The 26,889-nt window shown below is 45.4% G+C and overlaps 1 protein-coding gene across 1 annotated transcript in view; it reads left to right on the top strand.

Moving 5' to 3' along the window:
* lmf1 (lipase maturation factor 1) overlaps positions 1-26,889 on the top strand; it is a 177,068-nt gene that overhangs the window by 129,015 nt on the left and 21,164 nt on the right. Inside the window, exons 7-8 of the mRNA XM_002932282.5 lie at positions 22,382-22,565; positions 25,144-25,297. Of these exons, the coding sequence (XP_002932328.3) occupies positions 22,382-22,565; positions 25,144-25,297 (338 nt within the window). The remainder of the gene's footprint in view (positions 1-22,381; positions 22,566-25,143; positions 25,298-26,889) is intronic.

The following is a 26,889-nucleotide window of genomic DNA, read 5'->3' as shown; positions in this document are numbered from 1 at the left end:
AAACAGGGCTTTGTATTTGATCCCAACTAAGATATAATTACCCCTTATTGGGGGCAGAACAGCCCTATTGGGTTTATTTAATGGTTAAATGATTCCCTTTTCTCTGTAATAATAAAACAGTACCTGTACTTGATCCCAACTAAGATATAATTACCCCTTATTGGGGCAGAACAGCCCTATTGGGTTTATTTCATGGTTAAATGATTCCCTTTTCTCTGTAATAATAAAACAGTACCTGTACTTGATCCCAACTAAGATATAATTAATCCTTACTGGATGCAAAATAATCCTATTGGGTTTAATTAATGTTTCGTTAATTTTTTAGTAGACTTTAGTAGATCCAAATTACGGAAAGACCCCTTATCTGGAATACCCTTGGTCCCAAACATTCTGGATAATGGGTCCCATACCTGTACCAGATTTTATATGGGAACGCAGTCAGGTGAAACCTCTGTTGACAGCTGAAATATTAGCCATAAAGCAGGGCAGAACTGCTGCTCTGTGGGAGAATGATTAAAGCAGAGAAGTGACTATAATGATAAAAGATACAATAGTGTGAATTATATTATCCCTGTAACTAAGCAAAGGGTTAACACTGGGAGTAAGTTCATTTAATAGCAGAATGCCCCAAACTGAATGCTGTTTTGTAGCCAATAAATCGGCCTTGGAGGAGGTCAGCTTGCCTGGTGGGTCCATTGAATGGGTTAAACCATCCCAGCCGGCTCCCATTAGCCCTTTATCCCTGTAACAGAGTCAGTATCAGCAGCTGCCTGTCCTGCCTGCCAAGGGGCCAGGTGCCCGCTCTGGGGGAACAGAGTTTACTGCTTGGCACATAAATGATGCCAATCTAGTAAGGTCTTTTTTTTTATGTGTGAGCATCAGTATGCCAGTGTGATGTGGGCATAGCCATGAATATATGGGCAAATATTTATATGATAGAATAGGAAGAATAAGCTCTGTGTATGTGAGAGAGAGAGGGCAGTCTCCCCAGTGTTACCAGCCTGTGTATGTCCCCAGCCCTCATAATATAACATTCATAGTGACTGTTACCCCAATGTTTCTATATATTTGTAACCTTGTTATGGGCTAAGGGGGCCCAGCCTGAAGGCCAGTTTGGGGGGGGATTTGGGGTGAGTGCTTATTTGTGCCCTGGGTACCCCTGGAACTATAGCAGGGTGACTGTTACCCCAATGTTTCTATATATCTGTAACCTTGTTATGGGCTAAGGGGGCCCAGCCTGAAGGCCAGTTAGGGGGGGATTTGGGGTGAGTGCTTATTTGTGCCCTGGGTACCCCTGGAACTATAGCAGGGTGACTGTTACCCCAATGTTTCTATATATCTGTAACCTTGTTATGGGCTAAGGGGGCCCAGCCTGAAGGCCAGTTAGGGGGGGATTTGGGGTGAGTGCTTATTTGTGCCCTGGGTACCCCTGGAACTATAGCAGGGTGACTGTTACCCCAATGTTTCTATATATCTGTAACCTTGTTATGGGCTAAGGGGGCCCAGCCTGAAGGCCAGTTAGGGGGGGATTTGGGGTGAGTGCTTATTTGTGCCCTGGGTACCCCTGGAACTATAGCAGGGTGACTGTTACCCCAATGTTTCTATATATCTGTAACCTTGTTATGGGCTAAGGGGGCCCAGCCTGAAGGCCAGTTAGGGGGGGATTTGGGGTGAGTGCTTATTTGTGCCCTGGGTACCCCTGGAACTATAGCAGGGTGACTGTTACCCCAATGTTTCTATATATCTGTAACCTTGTTATGGGCTAAGGGGGCCCAGCCTGACGGCCAGTTAGGGGGTGATTTGGGGTGAGTGCTTATTTGTGCCCTGGGTACCCCTGGAACTATAGCAGGGTGATTGTTACCCCAATATTTCTATATATCTGTAACCTTGTTATGGGCTAAGGGGGCCCAGCCTGAAGGCCAGTTAGGGGGAAATTTGGGGTGAGTGGGTTATGGTGCCCTGGGTTATGGTGACCATTACCCCAATGTTTTCAAATATATGTAACCTAAGGGGGCCCAAGCAAACAGCAGACCTATAGGGTGAGCAGACCCCAGGCCCAAGGGATGGAGCATTGATCATGGCATATTTTCCCCATTTCTTTGGCCACAGTAGCCGACCTATTGGGTGGTGACTTATAGCAATAACATCATAAGCCGTGAGGTTTCTCCTGCTGGCTGCCACACAGATCTTAAATAAACAGAGATACCAGCTTTGGTCAGGATATACAGGGAGTGGATAGCAGTGCTGTGCCCCTGAAACCCCTGGCACTACAAGGGTGGCATTCCCAATTGGCATTGATCAGAAATTCGAATGCACTCTTGCACCTAATAAGGTATAACCGTATACTTTGTCTAGGGGCAAATACACTGAAATAAAGGTTTACTTTCCCTTTCAGAGCATTCTAGTACCCAATTAGATAAGCTCCACGGGCTGCTAACAGCCCAGCTTCTGTTTTGGCGATAACGAGTTTCCTTGGGCCAAAAACCAAAAAACACACCTTTCCAGGTCTGAATTTTATGTTTCTCCTTCTTTTTTTTTCCACCATCGCAGCTAATTCGGGTTTCCTGCAAATTATTTTCCTAAGTAATATAACAATTTGTTTTTCATTAGCGGCTGTCCCATCCAGAGCTCCATTGGGTTTGAGAGAAGGCAGAGAGCGAGAGAGGCCTCAGAGGGAAACCCTTAAGGGAATAGGAGGCTGCGCTCACAATGCGCTTTACTAGTCGGAGCCAGGCAGACACTTTATTTAACAACACGCACTAAATATATGTGCGTAATATACCCCAGTTAATTAGAACAGCTCCTATGTAAACAATAAGCATGTTAAAGCCCCTGGCTTCTGTGAAATGGGGGGAAAGGTGGGGAGGGGGGGTGTGGATTCTTGTCTCTGGTGCGGAATAAAGCGCTATGACTATTAATAATGCTAATGGCTAGAATTTACGAGGACGGTTATGGAATGTAATGATCGCGCCGTGAGAAATTGCGTTTAGCGGCCGTTGATATTAATTCTAAATCATCTAATGTGTAATGAGCTTATTAAATCGAGGAGCGAGGGTGGGGGGAGCGCTCGCCATAAGGAAAGCACCCTAATGGGATTTGTTTTGTGAAGGTGAAGTTTTTAAGCACAGAGCAGCATTTTTTTCTTTGGTAAATAAGGTCTGCTATTCTCAGCATCAAGGCGACCCATTTGGTGAGCACTAAAAATGCTGAGACATAAAATAAGAGTGACCAGATTTTAGACCGCAAGTTCTGTTGCCTCTAATATCCATCTCTGTGCCTTGCATTTTAGGGCAAATATGTCTTATCCCCTCTAATTACATATCCAAGCATCACTGATAGGCTTACCAACCCCAGTGTCCCAAAGTACCTTGTCCAGAATTGTAGAGCTGAGCATCGGTCTTTATGGCCGCCATTGGTTAGTTCCACCTCCTTTTGGTCTTGGTCAGTGGTTCCCAAATTGTAGGCCTGCCCCTGGGAGCGGGTACGGAATACTGGTGGGAAAGCTCAGCCTCAATGCTAGTTTGGGTAGGAAGCCTCTTTGCTCTTCTAGAGTTGGGTTGAATGTCTGGTACACCAATATTTAATTAAGTGTGACCTTGTTATGAACTAAAGGAAGACCTTGCCAAAGCATAGACTTCCAAGGGAATCTTCATCCAAAAAAGCTTCCATTTTTCCCTCATCACCGCCTTCATTGTTGTAATAAAGCACCTCAAAGTGTGTGGAACTTAAACCTTAAAATTAGGAAGAAAGTGGAGTATATTGGCTTACTAATTGTAAGTGGGAGGGTCTTCCTTAGAATTAGATTGCATGTGGGGTGGATTTAGGTGGTAACTGTAAGATGTAGGGTAGATTTAGTTGGTAACTGTAAGTGGGGTACTTCAAAAGTAGGCAGAGTATGGAGTAGATTGGAGTAATAACTAGGTGGGTGGATCTTCTTAAATGCAGAGTAGAATTGCTACATAAATGGGGAGGGTATACCATAAAACTAGAAAGCATGGTAACTGCTTTAGGTGGTAACTGATTTCGGTGGTAACTGTAAGTGCCATCAAAAGTATGAAAAGTATGGAGTAGAATGGGGTAGTAACTAAGTGGGTGGATCTTCCTTTATAGTAGAGTGTGGAGTAGATTTGGCAGTAACTGCAAAACTAGAAAGAATGTGGATTTGGGTGGTAATTGTAAGTGGGGTCCTTCTTTAAAAGTAGGAGGATTATGGAGATGATTGGGGTAGTAACTTAGTGGGTGGATCTTCCTTAAAAGTAGGAACAGTGTAGAGTAGATTGGGTAGTAACAATAAATGGCGGGGGGGGGCCTCCATAAAGCTAGAAAGTTTGTGGAGTAGGTTTGGGTTGTAAGTGTGAGTGAGGTCCTTCTTCAAAGGTAGGAGAAGATTGAGGCTGAGGAAGGGTATGGAGAAGATTGAGGTTATGACTAAGTGGGTGAGCATGATCGTGAGCATGGCTGACAATGGCAGGGCTTTTAGTTGCAGTTAGGGGTGTTGACTGTAGTGTTACAAATGTCTTACCTGAAGCTATCGGGGAACATAGCCTAGAGGCCGAGGGGCATGCGCTATAATGTAACTGTGTGTGTAAATAAATAAATGAAATCATCCAGTAAGGGTTGGTATAGGCATCACTTTGGGCAGGAATAATCCCCCGTATTTTCTCACAGCCTGTGCAAAAAGATAAATCAGCATAGTTATCCCCCTGGACTAATATTTTACATTTAGTTGCCCTTTAAATCCATGGTTGATCTCACACAGCGGCCGCTGTTAGATAGTGTTTCTCATTTTCCTTCCAATCAGTGTTCAAATCCATCTCTTTCATAGGGCAGAATGCAGGCTCCTGTGCTTGTGGGCCAAACCATTTTGAAACGAAAAAGAAATAAGAACTAATTAAGGCCCCGGAGACATTTTCTTTTAAAATATCAATGATTATGCTTTCTATATAATTTAGCAGAGTATCTCCATATGGAGCACATTATACGGGTGGTTTCTTTGCGCATAACTTGTTTTTCTTTGTTTTGGGATCCCGCGAGGCTGCTTTTAACTGCACGTTGCTATTGTCCACCAGTAGGCTCGATGGAGGGGGTCCTGGCAATCCAGGCATGCTGCTGGGGCCCCCATCACAGGGCAAAAATACATCAGTCAGGACTGGTTAACCTGTGGCCCTTCAGATGCTGAACTGCAACCACAATTAGAGGCTCATTATTAACATATTACCCAGAACATTACTACAAATGTAGTAACAAAACAGGATCACGTGGGCAGAAAAACTTCCAAACTGTAAAGGACTTTCAGATCTCAGACATCAGATTGGTTGCCACCATGGGTTAAGGTCCCCATACACAGGCCGATCCACTTGCTTGGCGATGTCGCCAAGCGAGCGGATCTTCTGCCGATATCCCCACCTACGGGTGGGCGATATCGGGAGAATCCAGGCTAATGCCCTGGGGCCAAATGATCAAATTATAACGACGGGTATAGGAAAACTCGGTCCGGGGACCGCATCAGCGAGCCGATGAGGTCCCCGATCCGACTAGATTTTCTAACCTGCCCGATTGAGATCTGGCTGATTTCAGGCCAGATATCGGTCGGGCAGGCCCATCGGTAGTCCCCATACACGGAGCGATTAGCTGCCGAATCGGTCTAAGGGACCCATATCGGCAGCTAGAATTGGTCCGTGTATGGGGACCTTAACTGTAAATTGATAAACTCCTAATGTTTATCAGTGACCCCCACTGACTCCAGTAACCAAAGAGAACATCTCAGACTGAGAATAAGAAAGGTTTTATCAACAGCCCCATTGGTCTCAATGACAAAAGTTGGCCATACACTGGCCAGTACTGGTTGGTAACCAACTGAGCAACCCATGGGCCAAATGGATGGATACCGTATAAGTGGCCATACAAAATGTGGTCTATTCTTTTAGAGCAGCTTGGTTCATGCCTTCTAAGAACCATTGGGAGTTTGTGGGGGTTCCAAATCACCCACTGGCCCAACCTATAAGCGCCACAAATCATACAAACCAATACATGGGCAGTTAAAGATATGGGCACTTGCATTTTCAGGCACTATTATTTGGGGCCAATGGCAGATCATTATGAAAATGGCATGCAAAACCCCCAATGTTCCCTAAAGGAGAAGGAAAGGTAAAAACTAAGTAAGCTTTATCAGAAAGGTCTATGTAAATACAGCCATAAGCACTCACAGAAACGCTGCACTGAGTTCTCTGTCAACAGATTTGTTGTGTCTGTTTTCCTCTGCCAGAGACACACAGCTCTCTCCTCTCTCCTGCTCCCCCTCAAGAATGCTAAGAACTCACTCCCCCCCCCTTAGGAATGTGGATCTGAGCCAATCAGCAGGAAGCTGACTCATAGTCTAACTAACTGAGCATGTACAGGGGTCTGGGTGCAGGAGTGAGGCATTATGGGAACTTTCTTTACACAGCTCAGTGTTTTTTCTTCCTTTTTGGCTTCTGATCATCTGAACAGGAGAAATATGGGGAGACTTAAGGGCACTATGCCTACAGCTTAAGATTAACTCTTTATTAGCCTTTCCTTTTCCTTAGAACCAAGCTGCCCTAAAGAAGCTGGACAAATAGTGCCCTAAACAGAGTAGTAAAATAATCTTTACAGTCACTGGTTCTCAGTTGGTTTTCCTGGCCCAAGATGGCTGCCTCCATATCTGCAAAGTGTCATGGTGTTGTGAGGGAAAAACCAGCTTGAAAATCACACACGGCTTTGCACGAACACTTGGGAAAGTTTCCACCCTTAATGTGAGGGACTGTTTTCACACAATCCATAAAATCCACTTTCTCCATGCACTTAGCATTCCTTACGGAACACGCCTTGACACAGAAGCTCTAACCCCCTCATGGAAGAAGGAATTTGGATTTGGAGTGGCCTGGTAGCCCTCGCTCCCCGGTGTCATGTGGCAATGAGAGATATTGTTGCCTTAGTAATGAGAAGCCAATCGGTCTGTCAGAAGGAAGGTAGGGAAACTTCATCCGAGTGGGACAGGCCCAGGATGCAGATATTTCTAATCCACGGCGGAGCAGCACCTGCCGTCTCCACATGGGTCCGAAAAGCGGCTGCACTCAATTATAGCACATCGGGGGAGGAGGATTGGAAGACACACATCCTCTTCCTTCTTGGGATCATGTAACATCAGCTCTTCAACATCTGGTCTTGGAAGTCTCCTAGGGCCACTAACCACATCCACATTAACCCAAACCCCCCCATTTGCACTTACACAGGCCTTAACCCTTATCATTAGTGCCGGCAACGCAAGTCTTCTCTGTTCTTTCAGTCTTTTGTATGCGGCTGTAATAACCCCCACTGATCCCTACCCTTCTCCTAGAGAAGGACACAAGGGCCACAATACTCCATTTGCCTAAACAGTGGTATCAAGACTGTGGCACTGGCTTCTCTACTCATGCACCCCTGGAACTATAGCAGGGTGACTGTTACCCCAATGTTTCTATATATCCGTAACCTTGTTATGGGCTAAGGGGGCCCAGCCTGAAGGCCAGTTAGGGGGAGATTTGGGGTGAGTGCTTATTTGTGCCCTGGGTACCCCTGGAACTATAGCAGGGTGACTGTTACCCCAATGTTTCTATATATCTGTAACCTTGTTATGGGCTAAGGGGGCCCAGCCTGAAGGCCAGTTAGGGGGGATTTGGGATGAGTGCTTATTTGTGCCCTGGGTACCCCTGGAACTATAGCAGGGTGACTGTTACCCCAATGTTTCTATATATCTGTAACCTTGTTATGGGCTAAGGGGGCCCAGCCTGAAGGCCAGTTGGGGGGGATTTGGGGTGAGTGCTTATTTGTGCCCTGGGTACCCCTGGAACTATAGCAGGGTGACTGTTACCCCAATGTTTCTATATATCTGTAACCTTGTTATGGGCTAAGGGGGCCCAGCCTGAAGGCCAGTTGGGGGGGGATTTGGGGTGAGTGCTTATTTGTGCCCTGGGTACCCCTGGAACTATAGCGGGGTGACTGTTACCCCAATGTTTCTATATATCTGTAACCTTGTTATGGGCTAAGGGGGCCCAGCCTGAAGGCCAGTTAGGGGGAGATTTGGGGTGAGTGCTTATTTGTGCCCTGGGTACCCCTGGGAGTATAGCAGAGTGACTTTGCCCTTCCTGCCTCTTCTTGGACAATAATGGCTCTAGGTCACACATGCTGACACAAAACCTTTATTCCCTTTGATGCAATACCTCCAAGATGGGCCTGCACAGGAACCTTACACCCTGAATGGAGCCACAGTAAGTCCCTGGAATCTCCACTGGTCTTCAGAACCTAAATATATCCTGATAAAGGAAATATATCCTGATAAAGGAAAAAAAGCCTCCAGTGCTTAGCCAATCTGCATTTTAGAAAAACATTCCTTCCTGATCCCATAGGCAATTGGTATAATGCCCTTGCTCTATTCTTTTCATGGCCCAAATCATGTTGTTATCCTCATATGGTTTATTGGGCCCATCTGGTGTGGGAGCCAGTAATAACCCGCTAGCTGCTATATTTATAGATCAGCCTTGTGAGCAGATGTGCAGTCAGACTTATTGGTAAATCCCATTGGCTGGCAAGAAAAGAATGAATGGGCTCTTCCATCCCGCATCTCATTGGACGATTAATCAGATGAGGGATTATTCACAAAAGCAAGTGCAGTGTGTAAAGTGCAATTTCCAGAAGGTTTTAGTAGCTCCATGGATTTGTTACCTTACTTATTGCACTTACGGTGGGAAGGACGCATCAAGTGCAAGGGGCAGGTCTGGGCACAAATAGCCTGAATGCTGATAGGTGCAAATGTTGCATCCATCTTTGGGTGACTGCACTTGTGTGTGTCCCCAGCACTATAGGGACAACAGCAGAGATAACAGTAGAAATAAAATGCAAATGAGTCAAAAGAAAAATAATGAAACACAGACTTGGGAAAAACACTGGAGGAAATATAAAAAAAACAGAAAAATATACTACATTAGTTAGGGCTGGATCAAAGGCAAATGTGATTCTAAGAAATCATTTTGTTTTTCTGCCTTTCACATTTGATAATTTGCATATACAAATCTTGTTAATTAAAAACTACACTTACTGGAGAGGGGAGGATGGGATTGACCCCAAGCAAAACACATATGGAGACTTCTTCAGATCAGCCATAGTGGTATCTGTTGTAGCAGTGGGATAATAGCCTCTGGGAAGGGACTGGGGCTGTGGGATAGCAGGTATAGTAGGGAGAGATGGTGCCTATAGTAGCAGTGGGATAATAGCCTCTGGGAAGGGACTGGGGCTGTGGGATAGCAGGTATAGTAGGGAGAGATGGTGCCTATAGTAGCAGTGGGATAATAGCCTCTGGGAAGGGACTGGGGCTGTGGGATAGCAGGTATAGTAGGGAGAGATGGTGCCTGTAGTAGCAGTGGGATAATAGCCTCTGGGAAGGGACTGGGACTGTGGGATAGCAGGTATAGTAGGGAGAGATGGTGCCTATAGTAGCAGTGGGATAATAGCCTCTGGGAAGGGACTGTGGCTGTGGGATAGCAGGTATAGTAGGGAGAGATGGTGCCTATAGTAGCAGTGGGGGGATAATAGCCTCTGGGAAGGGACTGGGGCTGTGGGATAGCAGGTATAGTAGGGAGAGATGGTGCCTATAGTAGCAGTGGGATAATAGCCTCTGGGAAGGGACTGGGGCTGTGGGATATCAGGTATAGTAGGGAGAGATGGTGCCTATAGTAGCAGTGAGTATGAGGGTATGTGAAATAATGGAGAATAGAATAATGGCCTCTGGTAAAGTTGCCCCCTTTTCAGTTTATTCCCTATAAATAACATTGGCATCATTTTTACTGGCCAGCCAGTACAGGCTAGTACAGAGCCAATAGGAATGGAATGTGATGAATAGCTCTATGAGAGATTTAGTTGGATTTTGCAGTAGAATGAAGGGATCCGTTTCCAGCAGTGGAAGCTGATGGGCAGCCTTATAGCCCTATTGGCTCGGGGGCAGTGGAAAGAAGTGGCTGTTTAGTTATCACATAGGGGTGGGGGCAGGAGTGGATTTGCACATTGGGGAGCTCTCACCCCCAGCAGAGATAACATAAGGATCCCACCGTAGCATCTCTGAATCATGCCTTTGTTTTGGCTTTCTTTTCCCATCACCTGCGGCTCTCAGCCCCCTTTGAAATGTTCCCCAGTGCCCCTTCCTCGCCGGAAGGGCTAATATGAATCATAATTACATTACGTGCCTGACGTTTTCTTGGAGCCAAACAAAAAAAAAAAATAAGTTTTAACTCGAGCTTTTAAAAACCAATAAATCTGCCGCCAGTGTTCGTTATTCTGCCGCATATGCCCGGACCTGCGACTAAGCGCTGTCACCCAGCTATCATAACGTCATTTAGAATTTAATAAGTCGGGGGGGGGGGGGGGGGGTAACAAATCTGTTTTTCCCCCGAAACTTTAATGAATTTGTGGTATATCCAGGGGACTAAATTGTAACTATCCCTCTTAAAGGGCCGCCGCCAATAAATGACGTTTTATTTAAGTCTGCCAATGATGTGGCATTTCTCATAATATTAAAAAGAAAAAAAGATTTACTCCGATTCTGAGAAGTGTTAGTCTCTTTTGTGCCTTTATAGAGGATTATCAAATGGTCAGCTCCTCTGCCAAGCTCAATGCTTTGTTCCACAAGTCTCAGACAGTGGCATAACTATAGAGCAAGCAGACCCATTCCTGCCAGGTGTTGGGGCCCCCACTGTCCTTCTTCCCCCAAGTGTGGCTAAGTATAAGGTACGCACTCTCGGGGGGGTTGGACAGGTGGAAGGGCCCCAGGAGGGTGTGTGGGGCCCCTGCGATGGCAACCTTGGTGGGTCCTAGACACCCCAGTCTAACTCTGGGTCTGCTTTCTCCATAGTTGTAGAGAATTCCCCCCTCCCCAGCCACTCTTCTCCCTGAGATTGACTGAGCAGGGGGAAGAGAGCAAGGTTGGAGAGGTGGGGGGCGGGTATGGGATGTTGGTGGGGGACATCAGGCTGTACGGGTTGTGATAAGCATGGGGCCCCTCCAGTGATTTTTTTTTTGTGGGGGGGGACCCAACACCGTGTTGCTGCTCTCAAAATTAAAATAATCTTAAAAGGTAGACTCATTGGGGTAGGGGTGCTAACACCCTAGTCCAGCATTGAGTTGGGTAGCCATGGAATACTGCCCAGATGTCATGTTACTTCCAGTTTCTTATGGAAGTAAATTTTGGGATCACATGGTCCTCAATGGGGGTGGGGCTGGACTAAAAGTTTAATTTTTTTTGTATTCAGGCTGGGCCAATCGACTTACAAAGATGATGATGAGCAGGCGGGTCTGGGTGAGACGAGGGTCTTCCAAACAAGACCAATGCTGGACTCTACTTCTGACCCTTTCCCTTTCTGACCTTCATTCTTGAAATATTCCAACTACTTTGCTACAGGAAGTGTGGGGGGTGGGCGGGACCTAGAGGGGTGGGGTGATGACATCAAATTTGTAATTAAAATTTGTAATTCCAGCCCCGGCTTGGCTGGTATTTTTCCGGCTAGGCCACTGACCAGGTGGCAACCTTAGCTGTGTTTTATACTTGAAAAATAAAAATAAATACTTAACCCACTTAACCAATATATCATATTAAGTGGCCTATTCAAAAATCTTACCAAACTGGGATATATTTGTAAATATTGCCTTTTTTACATCCTTTCCCTTGAGCCGCCATTTTGTGATGGACTGTGTGCCCCCTCAGAGATCAGCTGACAGGAAATAATGCAGCTTTGTCCATTCATTGGCTGATGTGACCTAACATGCTTGTTTGCCCTCGTATGATCCCAGGGGGCGGCCCTTAGTACTTAAAATGGCAGTTTTCTATTTAGGATTACCCGATGGCACATACGGCTAAAAAAGTATATTTTTATGAAAATGGTTTATTTAGATGAAGGGCTTGTTTATGCAATATATTTTTATAGAGACCTACATTGTTTGGGGGTATAGTTTTTCTTTAAGGTAGGACAGTGACATCATGTGGGCGGATCCCAGACAAGAGAGGGTGGGGCAGGGGTGGAGACTGGAAGATGAACATGGGGTGCATTTGAGGGCTTAAATGGGCAGGTCGAGGGCGTGACTGTTCAGGCAAGGACGGCTTTAGGCTGAATCCATGGACTTGGGCCTGGAAATCCAGCCGGTGGCCCTCTAGCTCTTCCTAAACTTCTCCTTATGGTTGGGTATGTGGGGGCCAATAGGAAATGCCCCCCATACCCTATCCCTCCCCCGGAATGGCATATGAGTGGTTTAGCAGTGGAAGGGTTACCCCCGCCAGGCTTTGCTATTGGCCGCTCATATGAAAAATGAATTCCTTATGGAGGCGGTGGAAACGGAGTCAGACATCTGAAGCCAAGATGAAAGCAATAACGACAGCTAATTAAATGTTCTTGCTCACTGTCATTTTACAAGATTTCGGCTCTTTTCTGCAATAACATCTTTTTGGGGGGGAAGAAAAACTACAGATAGAACTGATTTTATTTTTCTTGTAGTTAAACTAAGACCAGATGGGGTAGTGGCTGTGGGTCCCTGTCCATGGGAGTCTGCCTCCGCCAGAAAATCAACACACGCTGATAAAAATTTGCCTCTGCTATCTGCAGGGATGGGTGGGGCGGGAGGAATTTAAAGGGGAAGCAAAAAAAAAAAGTCAAGAAGATTTGCACTTCAAATGCAAAGTTTGATAAAAACAAAGAGCCTGAAATGAAGGCTTTTTAACCCCTTTTGTGTCTCTGGTTTTTGCAGGAATAAGTTTCCAACCTTCTGACCAACTCAGGATGCATTAAAACCCAGAAACCCAATATATTTCCCACAACAGCCCAACAGCCTACTGTAGCAGTACAAGAGGTGACACCAGGCTACTATAGCAGAACAAAAGGTGACACCAGGCTACTATACCCTTACAACAGCTGACAGCAGGCTACTTTGCCCTTACAACAAATGACATCAGGCTACTATAGCCTAACAAGAGCTGACACCAGGCTACTATAGCCTAACAAGAGCTGCCACCAGGCTACTATAGCCTAACAAGAGCTGACACCAGGCTACTATAGCCTAACAAGAGCTGACACCAGGCTACTATAGCCATACAAAAACCGATACCAGGCTACTATAGCCATACAAAAGCTGACACCAGGCTACTATAGCCATACAAGAGCTGACACTAGGCTACTATAGCCATACAAGAGCTGACACCAGGCTACTATAGCCATACAAGAGCTGACACCAGGCTACTATAGCCATACAAGAGCTGACACCAGGCTACTATAGCCATACAAGAGCTGACACCAGGCTACTATAGCCATACAAAAGCTGATACCAGGCTACTATAGCCATACAAGAGCTGACACCAGACTACTATAGCATAACAAGCTGACACCAGGCTACTATAGCCATACAAGAGCTGACACCAGGCTACTATAAACAATAACACAAAAAGGGAAAGTTGTGCTCAACCACTAAATTGTAAACCATTAAGCGGGGGTGCAATGAGGCTGTGACCATAAAATACATATAAACAACCGCAAAAAATCCTCTGCACTCACCCATTATCAATATGTAGAAATTGGACACTAGGGCATTTCGCTACTAAGAAATGCCTTCCCTCCCCACCTCAAAAAGAGGGATTGTTTGTCCGTACATTGCAATATACTTCAAGCTGGCCAACTACGTCAAAGTCATCCCTTCTGGCCAGTCCTACCCTAACTGACCTATATAAGTAATTTAAGATTAGTACTGAGCAAAGGGACTAAGTTTTACCTGCAACATGCTTGCGTATAAGGTTAAAACTCCCATATGGTTGCCCTTTTATTAGCTCCATTGGGATCACCTGACTGTAGCTGGGAATAGTGGGGGCTACAACATGGAGCTGGCCACTGCTCCTGTATAAACAATAACACAAAAAGGGAAAGTTGTGCTCAACCACTAAATTGTAAACCATTAAGCGGGGCTACCAGGCTACTATAGCCTAACAAGAGCTGATTCCAGGCTACTATAGCCTAACAAGAGCCGATACCAGGCTACTATAGCCATACAAAATCTGATACCAGGCTACTATAGCCATACAAGAGCTGACACCAGGCTACTATAGCCTAACAAGAGCTGATTCCAGGCTACTATAGCCTAACAAGAGCCGATACCAGGCTACTATAACCATACAAGAGCTGACACCAGGCTACTAAAGCCTTATAATATCTGATTCCAGAGCTTGCCAGGTATTTTTCCTTTATGTAACTTATATATATTTATATCTATATCTGTATAGATTGTAGTATATCTGTATTTATATGTCATTGTTGTGAGAGTGGGCTCTCTATGTAAGGTTCTCTGGATGGCACTAGAAGGCCCAGCCCAGTTTTGAAACCATCTACACAAGATTTCAGAGCAGAATTTCTTGTATTTGCACTATGCAGATTCCTGTTGGGGGCTTCCAGACGGGGGGGGGGGGATACACACATTAACATGTTGATGTTTAAAGTCTGCTGTTTCCTGGTACAATTCTGTGCGTTACAGTGGCGGGAGAAGGCCGTACACAAGAAATAATTGTTTTTGGGCCTTGAACCAGGAAAAACTACTTTTCCAAATTAATCCACCGAGAGTCATGAATCCCGAGCATTTCATATGACACTCCATAAAAGTCCAGTCATAATCCATAAAACTGACATTATTAGATTAAAAACCCCAGCTCTCCTCATCACGGGCACTCCCTCATTAGACATGCACTGGCTTTTATGGTCTCGGTATACCTAGCCAATTACTTTGATTAATACAGTGCCCGGTAGGGACAGCAGGAAGGTACCAACACCTTGTTATCACAGGTAGCACAACCCGACGGTGGGGAGAAATGCCAAACGAATGGGACTTAGTCATTAAGAACACGATTAGCAGTGGTTGTTGGACTATTTCAGATCAAAGTGGATCAACCTTTAGTCAGGGCCCCCCTTACCTAATAACATGGTTACACATTGGTGTATCAGTCATTTAGCCATAGTTTTAATAATATTTAGGGGGGCAAATAAGTGGTCACTCTCAAATCTTACCCCAACTGGCCTTCAAGATGGGCTTTCAGTTGTATCTAGGAGAACAAATAGCATTTTCCCCTAATTTCACCTTAATTGGCCTTTAAACTGAGCCCCCCATCACTGCTCCAAGGCCTTCGGAGGGGGGGGTCTAAACCCACAGACCTAGAAGATAAAAAGGAAACTTCTGTAATTAGAAAGTAGACTTCCTCTTAAGGTGGCCATACACGCTAAGATCCGCTCGCTTGGTGAGGTCGCCAAACGAGCAGATCTTCTCCCGATATTCCCACCTACAGGTCGGTCGGTCCCGATCCGACTGATTCTTAGATCTGCCCAATCGATATCTCAGTTGCCCGTATGGGTTGATTGGGCAGGCCCGTCTTTAGTGCCCATACACGGGACCGATATCGGCAGCTACAATCGGCCCGCGTATGGCAGCCTTTAGGCCTATGGCAGACTATGTCACAGTGGATTAAGGATAAAGATAGGTGTTAGTGCTAAATGCTGATCTGAGTGGCCCTGAGCATTAACATCTGATGAAAAATCAGTGTGTTTGACTGCACAGAGCAGCCAACACTTAAGGACAGCTTTGGGTTTACTAGTGGGCAACTATTAGCATTCTGGGGTCTTTATTTATGCTTGTGCCATAAAGTCAGTTTTATAGCACTCTAAAAGTGTTAAAACATGAGGGGTTAAATGGGGAGGAAGAGTTTCTTTCTTTCTTTTTTTTTTTTGATCTAAGTTTAGCCTTGAGATTAGGATTTACACTGCAACATAGTAGGGATTTAGTACATCACTACTAACCTTAGAATAGGATTGTAGTAGGATGATTCTTACTATTGGCCACATTATTGAAGGCAATAAATAAAGCAGTCATTTACTCCCTGTTGTAAAAGGCAGGGATATTGGAAGTCACTTTAGAGATTCAGGACCTGTATAAAGGCCTTATGCCTTTATATGGCCCTTATATATAGGGCTGCCTTACTCCCTGTACACACCTAGGTGTAAGGAAACCCTGCCTGTAAGTAGTTGTTTATATTGTGTTCTTTTCCTGGCAGCGAGCCTGTACTCTGCTGAGCTGCCTCCCTCTTTGCATGGGACAAAAATCTGTTTTGTGCACAGGACAAGTTGCGAAATGGAAACGGTCACTTGCTTTCTCCGAAACGCAGGGAATTTGGAAAATAATGAGTGTAATATTCATTTTGTTTTGTGTTCTACCAGAAGAGATATCTGTGGTGGATACCCTTCAGCCTATGAGTGTTACTTCTCCAGTTATAACTCCCAGAACCCTACAGCAGCCAAGTCCTGAGATTCCTACATCAACAATCAGCCACTATCTATACTTGCTGTCCTATCCTCACTGCTACTATAGGCACCATCTCTCCCTACTATACCTGCTATCCCACAGCCCCAGTCCCTTCCCAGAGGCTATTATCCCCCCACTGCTACTATAGGCACCATCTCTCCCTACTATACCTGCTATCCCACAGCCCCAGTCCCTTCCCAGAGGCTATTATCCCCCCACTGCTACTATAGGCACCATCTCTCCCTACTATACCTGCTATCCCACAGCCCCAGTCCCTTCCCAGAGGATATTATCCCCCCACTGCTACTATAGGCACCATCTCTCCCTACTATACCTGCTATCCCACAGCCCCAGTCCCTTCCCAGAGGCTATTATCCCCCCACTGCTACTATAGGCACCATCTCTCCCTACTATACCTGCTATCCCACAGCCCCAGTCCCTTCCCAGAGGCTATTATCCCCCCACTGCTACTATAGGCACCATCTCTCCCTACTATACCTGCTATTCCACAGCCCCAGTCCCTTCCCAGAGGCTATTATCCCCCCACTGCTACTATAGGCACCATCTCTCCCTACTATACCTGCTATCCCACAGCCCCAGTCCCTTTCCAGAGGCTATTATCCCACTGCTACTATAGGCACCATCTCTCCCTACTATACCTGCTATCCCACAGCCCCAGTCCCTTTCCAGAGGCTATTATCCCCCCACTGCTACTATAGGCACCATCTCTCCCTACTATACCTGCTATTCCACAGCCCCAGTCCCTTCCCAGAGGCTATTATCCCCCCACTGCTACTATAGGCACCATCTCTCCCTACTATACCTGCTATCCCACAGCCCCAGTCCCTTCCCAGAGGCTATTATCCCACTGCTACTATAGGCACCATCTCTCCCTACTATACCTGCTATCCCACAGCCCCAGTCCCTTTCCAGAGGCTATTATCCCACTGCTACTATAGGCACCATCTCTCCCTACTATACCTGCTATCCCACAGCCCCAGTCCCTTTCCAGAGGCTATTATCCCACTGCTACATTTCATCCTGACACTGCTGACTTCCAGTTGATCCCAAGCTAAAAAGGCTCCATGTGACCAGGTTGTATCTGGCTGAAACGGGAGTAATTTTAGAATTTCAGCTTTATCACATGGCCCTCATGCTGCCTGGGGTGGAACCAGGGGTAAGTCAGCTGTGCCCCCCGTGAATCTAATTTTGGACATCCCAGGCAGCAAGAGTCATGTTTTATTTTTCCTGTTCTGTTTCTTTAGGGAAGGCATCTTTTTCTCATTCTGAAATAATGTATTTTGTGGTTTTGTTAGAACACACATTGCATCACAGACCAGGCAACAACATCAGTGTGTGGAGGGATGATTCCTCTCAGAGTTTGTTTTGGGACTATTAGACTTGGCAGCATCAGCCTGGTGCCTGGTTACATACAGTATATGGGATGTTTCCCACTACTTTGGCACACAAGGGTTGTTACTGCTCTAATCGCTCTTGAGTTGTACAAGTCTTGGCCCGGGTTTCTTTTCTGTGGTCACGAAGAACAAAGAAAGATAAATGCAGTCTCATTCGGGACTGTTTGTGTGGGGATGAGGGGACTGGGGCACTAGGGGAAGAATGCAACTGGGCCATCTTTGAATAAGGTCATTGCCATGCCATGTTCCTTTCACACGGAGCTGACATATAGCTTGCTTCACCCATAACATCAGTAAAACTAAAGATCCCCATACACGGGGCAATTCTAGCTGCCGATATGGGTCCCTTAGACCGATTCGGCAGCTAATCGCCCCGTGTATGGGCACTACCGACGGAACTGAAATCGGGCAGGTTAAAAAATGTAGTAGGATCGGGGACCGCATCGGCTCATTGATGCGGTCCCCGGACCGACTTTTCCTATACCCGTCTTTATAATTCGATCATTTGGCCCCAGGGCCAAATGACTGAATTAGCTTGGATTCTACCGATATCGCTCACCCGTAGGTGGGGGTGTCGGGAGAAGATCCGCTCGCTTGGCGACATCACCAAGTGAGCGGATCTGAAGGTGTATGGGCATCTTTAGCGCCTCCCTGCTGTCCCTGTTTTGACAGCAGAAGATGGAATTGCGAACCTTTAGGTGGAGCTAAAGGTAGATTTGGGAGGCAAAACTGGGCATGCTCTAAACAGAGGCGGCGTGGCCTTAAAGAAAATATGAACCATCAACACAAGATAATGTAAAATGGCTTAGATTAGAGCAGGGGCGGCCAAGACATTGATCGTGGTCCACCAGTCGTTCCCCCGTGGATTTCTAGTGGACCGAGTGGATGCTGAAGCACAGCACGTTTATTGGTAATGCGTACATACCCTGCGTCTTGGGGGAGGAGTCAAAGATAGATCACTGGGGGACAAAGTCTGGGCACCCCTGGATTAGAGCATTCCTCTGAGCACTTTTCTAATTTACATTGATTTTTTTTACTAGTTTTTAAGATATTAGCACTTTTTAAAGAAGGAGCAAGGGCCATGGATGAGGTGTAACTGGGCGCGGTCCCGATGTGCTGAACACATGGGCAAATATTCTTAAGATAAGTTCCCCAGTGGTTGATACCTCTGAGAACTCATCGTTAGTGATACGTAAAAATTTTCAGCAGGTTTCACCGCAAAAAGATGCCCATGGACGTGGGTGAAAAAAAAAAAGTTGCGCACAAAAAAGACCCATTGGCTTCAATGGGTTTACTCGGATGGGTTGAACTTGATGGACACTGGTCTTTTTTCAACCCTATGTAACTATGTAACTATGTAACTATGTAATGTATTTCACAACTTTTTGCCATTTCGTACATTTTTTGAGCAAAACGTAATGGGACACATTCGCTCATCATTATGCACCATCTAATTTTTTATTTGCCCATATTCTGAATGATCCATCAAACATTTTTGGATGTATCGAACCCTAATGAGATAATGAATCTTGAAACATTTCTGTAAGAATTCCGTGTTTTACAAAATTATCTCTTGAGGGGCCACAAGCACAGAACAAGCAGTGACCATTTTATTTGGGATTCAGCAAATTCCCCTATCTTTTTGCTTCATATGTGGCCACCAAAAAGAAGATGCCTTCCACTGTTCGTAGAGCCTATTAGAGGGCCCTGTTATTTTTTTAACGTTTAGGCTGATGTCCCATAGAGAGATTTGATCCCCCCGCGATAGATCTCTGCTACCGTGGGTGACTAATCTCTCCAACATGCAGGAGGAAACCAAAACTATCCATGGGACATCAGCCTTAGGGTTTGCAAAGAGCAGAGAAGACAGTGGAATTAATGGGAGTCTCCTTAAGGTGCTTATACACGTGAAGATTCACTCGCGAGGTCGCCAAGCGTGCGGATCTTCTCCCGATATCCCCACCTACGGGTGGGCGATATCAGGGAAAATGTAGGCTTATTCAATCTGGGGCCAAACGATCGAATTATAACGAGCCGATGCGGTCCCTGATCCAACTAAATCTTTTAACCTGCCCCTACACGGCCCGATAAGCTGCCGAATCGGTCCAAGGGACCGATATCGGCAGCTACAATCGGCCCATGTACGGCCACCTTTAAACCATACATGGACGTCAGCCCCTTCAGGCCATGCTGCTACCTTTTTGACCTAAGAATGTGGCCAAACTAATGACCTGCCTGACCAGAGATCTATTGGGCAGGTTAGAAAATCTAGAGAGTCTACCAATTGTGCTTTCCTTTTCCAATGGGTCTGCATAATCCACTGTTACGATCTACTGACCACTTCATTTGGGATCAGTCAGATTGTCCTATCTGGACCAGATCTGGCCACTTACATAAAGATGTCTTACATTTGACTGATTTGGAGACAGTCAGATGCACAGGGGTGGGGGATAGTATCCATTTTTACATACTAATGTAGATGGTTGTTAGCCATGCAGGTGAATGGGAAATCATGGTCTCATAAGACTTTATTCAGGCATTTCCTGATGCATAGCCTGCTGTATATTTTAAAATGTATTACCATTGCAAGGATTTGCTGGCAACTCTTGAGAGCAGTTTCCTTTTGCATATGGGTGAGGAATAAAGCACGACAGCAGAGCTCCTTTTGGGAAAATTAACAAATTTGTGGCTTGCCTCCTCAAGGTCAACTTTCTGCCCTTTTGTTTCCACTCAGAAGAGTGCGAGCCAAATTTTTAAGGCCAAGTTGGTCCAATTTCTACTCTCCTCTGAATTCCTATTAAATGTAACCGCGGGAGTGTCCAGCTCTCAGATCCATTTTGTGGTCAGATCCGTTGCCAAGGCTCCCATATATGTTTCTCTTTATGTAACACAAACCCCTGTAAGCAGAGTTTGCATTGACAGAAACAAAATGTTGTTGTGCAACGGTTAGATGAGCTTGGGGGGCTTTAATGCTTCCTTGTCAGCTGCAATAACTATAAGGAGACCATGGAGACTAAGAGAGTAGAAGGTTGTCCATCTTCTTAACCAGAAAGGAAGTTTCATTGGACAATCAACAGGACCACAGGGTAAGAGCCCTGTGACTGGGAAATAGTTAATGATTTAAAAAAACCATTCCTGCCAAGGGGCCAAGGGTCTTCCCCTCCCACTTGTAGGGTGGGAGCCTTAGAGAGGAATCTTTTTTTTCTTGTGAGCCCCACTCTGTTGGCTGCTGTGAAGGCTACATTAGGCCAAAGATGGCTGGCATTCCAAGCAAGCTGCCCAGCCCTCTAGTCCCGTCATGTCAAATTAATGGCTGTGACTTTGACGTATTCCAGCCAGGAAACACCTCTATAAAAACAAAGCCCCACGAGGTCCCCTGGCATTTTATGAAGATTTTTTTTTTCTGTTTTGGCCCCAAATAATGGAATAATATTAATCTTAAGAAATTCGACATGGCCAAGAAATCTCTCTCCCTCCTTGGTTTATGAACCACTTTAACTAGTCAACACGTAGGACTTCTTTGTAGCAGCTCATTTGTTTCCCGTCTGATTGCATGGAATGTGATGTTCCAGTCCTTGGCCAACAAAGAGTTGCAGGGAAATCAATGCTGAAGTAGATTCTCTGAAGAGTTGGAACATCCCTGGAATGCCAAGAGTGGGTCTGTTTAGCAGAGGAACAAAACAGTATATTGGCAGGGACAAAGCAAGCTGTTGGGAGACCAAGGCAATGTCAGTTGTACATAAAAAAGCAACTTGATTTGAGATTTGATCAGTAGAGTTGCCCCTTACTTTTGTCTTTGAGTGATCTGAGGGCAATGGTAGGGGCATTATTTTATGCATTTATGCAATTAGCACTGGAGACAAAATCTCCCCTTGATTTTAGTGTCATCGCTTGGACCCATGGGGGTGCACTTGTGGGTCACGCAGTTGTGTCTTGGACAATCCCTTGGCCATCAAGTGCAGTCATGGGCCAAGAGATTACCAATCAAATCAGGGAGATGCAATTATAGGTGTTTTGTTATACACCTTTACTTGTATATGTCCCTTTGGCCCACGGGCCATTTAGTCGAGTACCATCAGTGTCGGACTGGGGTGCCAAGGGCCCACTAGATAACCTTTAGCTTCAGACTCACTCTCAAAACTATTTTTCCTTCTCTGTTCACTCACTTTCTTAATTTATACCTATAATTTATCCTTCCATCCTTTTCTTCTCTTATGTTGTCATATAAAAATGGGAAATGCCCATGATATAGTCATACAAGGTGAGTTGTTGGGTGAGCAGGAGGGCCCACCGGCAGTTACCCTAGTACCCCGGTGGGCCAGGCTGACACTGAGTACCATATGGCTCAGCCCATGTATGACCACCTTCAGGATGCTCCCAGTCGTAGGTATAAATACATATATGCATGGAGAGAATGTTCTTCTGCCAATAATTAGCTTTGTCCTCTATATGCTATATGAAAGTCAAAGAATGCTTCTAATTTGTTTACATTTTACTTTACCAAAGAAACATAGCAATGGAATGATTCAATCAGATTATGTGGACAACCCAGCTTCCTTTCTCTTCTAGAACCCTCACATGTTCACTGTCTCCTTTGGCCTTAGGTTCTTCTGATACTTAGCGGAAACCTGAGCTTCTTAAACTGGTTGACCATATTGCCAAGCATCGCTTGCTTTGATGATGCCAGCTTGGGCTTCCTGTTCAGCTCCAACAAGGGGTCCGTAAAACACCAGGTTTCCGAGATTCAGGCTGAGAAATCTGCTGGTGGTGGACCTTCAAAGACTTACGGTAAATCTCATTTTTCTAGTCTACATATACAGATACTCATGCAAGTCACATATTTAGCTTTCCAATTTTAATAACAGTTGCTGTATGAATGAATTTCACAGCCTGTAGTTCTTGTGTTGTTACTGATCTCTAACTCCTATTGGTAAGCTGCTGGGATTGGTGGCTTAGCAAGAACTGAAGAGGTTGAAGACTAATGGTTTAGGGCATAATATCTGCAACAATAACATGTTTTGTTTAAGCAGCTGAACCCTTGAGAGACTGGAAAGAAATAGAAAGACACAGGGTGGGATTCCTTAGTATACAGCAATGGATCCCCTCTGGGTATTCCAAGAGCTGTGCCTCTGCCTCAATGCTGTTTAGGTGACATTTGATTTGCTCTTCTAGACAACCCCTGTAGGTCCAAATAGAAGGTCAACTTGGATGAGATTTGGCTTTAAATACCTATTTGTTCTCCTAGATATTCTTGGAACAACTAATAAATGGGTGATAGACCAACGTATTTCTATATTTGTAACCTTGTTATGAACAAAGTGGGGCTCTCATCAAAAACGAGTTTTCCAAGAACCAAATGAGTCCTCTTGAACCAAATGAGTCAGCCAGCCACTGGTATAGAGCAGCGGTTCTCAACCTGTGGGTCGGGACCCCTTTGGGGGTTGAACGACCCTTTCACAGGGGTCACCTAAGACCATCGGAAAACACATATTTCCGATGGTCTTAGGAATAATTTTATGGTTGGAGGTCACCACAACATGAGGAACTGTATTAAAGGGCCCAACCTATACAACCTTATAAAATTAAGTCAAATGTCAGGGTGTTTGGAGAAGATGCATTCCTTCCAACACCACCACAGGTCCAGCATCACTGACGTTCTTGGTCACAGCTGAGCGATATTTTGCACTTTATATTACCTCTCTATTAATCCCAGCGGCCATGCTTCCCACACAGTATATGATATATTGCCGTTTGATTTACTTATCGGGATTCCTCACGTATGTAGGAGGCCAGCTACGATTGCACTGAGAACAGACCGTCTTTCGTACAGCGCGTGAAGGCCAAAAAGAACGGTGTGTTCTATGCGGAGTTGCTCTGCGTGAGACAATGTAACTTTAATTTGGCCGGCGAATAGGCTGAACATCAGGGGCAGAGGGAATTAGGTGTAGTGACTTACTGAGTCGATCGCTAGGAAACACTGACAACTGGTTATTCCAAAGGAGACTCTGCTGTCTATTGAGGAGTAAAGGGAAAATCCTCCTCCCTACTCTAATTCAACTCAGTGTCTACGTAGTTTCCAGGAGTTAGGTGGCACTGCCAGTAGAACTGGCATTATGTGTTCTCTGGCAGTATTGTCTAATACAGGGAAAGATGTCAACAAATTATAGTGGAGAGCACAAGGGAGATTGAGGCTTATATTATATACAGTGGCATATCATGGCATATCAGTAGGACCTTCTGCAGATGTCCAAGCATTGCCCCAAGCTTTTTTGGCAAACTGTGGGACAGGGGCTTAAGGCAATGGATGGGGCAGCCCAGTTAGGGGGAGATTTGGGGTGAGTGCTTATTTGTGCCATGGGTACCCCTGGAACTATAGCAGGGTGACTGTTACCCCAATGTTTCTATATATCTGTAACCTTGTTATGGGCTAAGGGGGCCCAGCCTGAAGGCCAGTTAGGGGGGGATTTGGGGTGAGTGCTTATTTGTGCCCTGGGTACCCCTGGAACTATAGCAGGGTGACTGTTACCCCAATGTTTCTATATATCTGTAACCTTGTTATGGGCTAAGGGGGCCCAGCCTGAAGGACAGTTAGGGGGGGATTTGGGGTGAGTGCTTATTTGTGCCCTGGGTACCCCTGGAACTATAGCAGGGTGACTGTTACCCCAATGTTTCTATATATCTGTAACCTTGTTATGGGCTAAGGGGGCCCAGCCTGAAGGCCAGTTAGGGGGGGATTTGGGGTGAGTGCTTATTTGTGCCCTGGGTACCCCTGGAACTATAGCAGGGTGACTGTTACCCCAATGTTTCTATATATCTGTAACCTTGTTATGGGCTAAGGGGGCCCAGCCTGAAGGCCAGTTAGGGGGGGATTTGGGGTGAGTGCTTATTTGTGCCCTGGGTACCCCTGGAACTATAGCAGGGTGACTGTTACCCCAATGTTTCTATATATCTGTAACCTTGTTATGGGCTAAGGGGGCCCAGCCTGAAGGCCAGTTAGGGGGGGATTTGGGTAGAGTGTTTATTTGTGCTCTTTCCATTCTGTAATTTAAATGGCTATTCAGTTGCTAGGTTAAGTGACCACAGTAACCAAAATAACTGTGAATCTAGCAGTTTGTTTGTTCTTTAAGAAAATGTAAGAACTGAAATTAATTGAAGAACTGAGCAAATTGCTCTTTTTGGACAGAAATCTGGAAACAGAGAAGGGGAGGGGCTTAGCAGAAAGTGTGCGGGGTTTGGCTGAATTGTGGCTGGGATGTGCTCTATTGGGCATGGCCAACATTGCTTGTTATGGAGTTGTAGGCCAGCACCATCTGCTGGGTTGATAATTGCCCTTCCCTGGTTTAGATTGACCTTTTCTGTTTTTAAGGCTGTTATGTGCGCCAGTTAGTTCATCTCTCCCTGGGTGTCCTCATCATCTTCCTCAGCGTCCCTGTTGTGTTGAACCTGCTGAGCTCCAAGCAAGTTATGAATACCTCCTTCAACCCACTCAAGATTGTGAACACATACGGAGCGTTTGGCAGGTACTACTCATGTTATCCACGTCTCTATCCTCAAAGGAGGTCACTTGTCTTTAAGTTATTAAAGAAGCAGAACCACCATTCCGCCCTGATCACAATAGTGGTTCTGTCCGGAAATTCACATTAATACAGAATGTCAAGTATAGGGGAATCCCTATGCTGCCATAGTTTTATGGTATCTCTCTGTACAGGCTATGAGCAAACTTAGGGGGCTGTTCCTGCTGAATTGTGCTTAGTACAGGGGAATCCCTATGCTGCCATAGTTTTATGGTATCTCTCTGTACAGGCTATGAGCAAACTTAGGGGGCTGTTCCTGCTGAATTGTGCTTAGTACAGGGGAATCCCTATGCTGCCATAGTTTTATGGGATCTCTCTGTACAGGCTATGAGTAAACTTAGGGGGCTGTTCCTGCAGAATTGTGCTTAGTACAGGGGAATCCCTATGCTGCCATAGTTTTATGGTATCTCTCTGTACAGGCTATGAGCAAACTTAGGGGGCTGTTCCTGCTGAATTGTGCTTAGTACAGGGGAATCCCTATGCTGCCATAGTTTTATGGTATCTCTCTGTACAGGCTATGAGCAAACTTAGGGGGCTGTTCCTGCTGAATTGTTGTTACATCCCTACTCATGATACAGCCCAAAAAAACTCAAAATACAGCCTATCAATTATAAATGCATGTTGTATTTTATTTATACTGACGTTACAGTACCAGCCCAGAGGTTCGGCAGCCCTATAACAGTAATGACTCAGGCTTTTACAGTTGTCCCCAGCAGCTCCCCATCTTGGATCTTCTTAGACCATTGTCAGTGGCACTGCACATGCTCAGTGATCTCTGGGGCTGCTGTTGGGAAGCTAAGCTTAGGGCTCATCGGAAATCATCACAACAAAAGTAAAGTTATATCTGAAGGTGATGCTACAGGGCTGATCATTAATGTGAATGAATAGCTAATTAACCATGTATTGTGACTTTTATATTGTGTGTTTATACAGTAAATATTGTGAGTGGGCCCCTAAGCTCAGGTAAGTGACAGCAGCCCAGAGTATGTGCAGGGAATCAGCCAAAAAGAAGATGGGGGGCTACTGGGGCATCTTTGGGGGCACAGATCTTCCCTGCTAAAGGCCTGGGTTTGCCTTGGGCTGGGACAGAAGCCCAAGATGATGTGTAGCATTTGTAACTTCTTTGTTAAGCTTTAGTTTTCCTTTAAAGGAGAAATATGGAATCCAAAGCTTTATTTTGGGTAAATATAAAAACCCTGAATGTTAGTGTTACAAATGTACTGGGGTTTATCCATCTTTACTTTATTGGTTTTGCTCTAAAACAGCATTTTTGTTGAAAATTCAATTTGTGCAATTTGAGGGCAGGGCCGATCGTCTCGGGCTGAACCTGGAATATGGTTGGCATTACCTATGGAATTCAGGGTATTTCGGGCCAGGAAAGGTGAAATTCTCCCAAAATAAAGAAATAAATAGAATACAATTCGGCAGAACGTTCTACTGGAACAGTGTTTTTCCTACGGCCGCTCCGGGCTGTTTCCTGATCTCACATACACCAAATCAGCCCAGCTGGTCCAGGCGTTAGGAATTAAGTGGGGAAA

This window comes from Xenopus tropicalis, chromosome 9 (assembly GCF_000004195.4).
Source record: "Xenopus tropicalis strain Nigerian chromosome 9, UCB_Xtro_10.0, whole genome shotgun sequence".
Classification (NCBI taxonomy): Eukaryota; Metazoa; Chordata; class Amphibia; order Anura; family Pipidae; genus Xenopus; species Xenopus tropicalis.
Note: the sequence above shows the minus strand (reverse complement) of the source record. Positions and strands in the feature narration are given on the sequence as shown.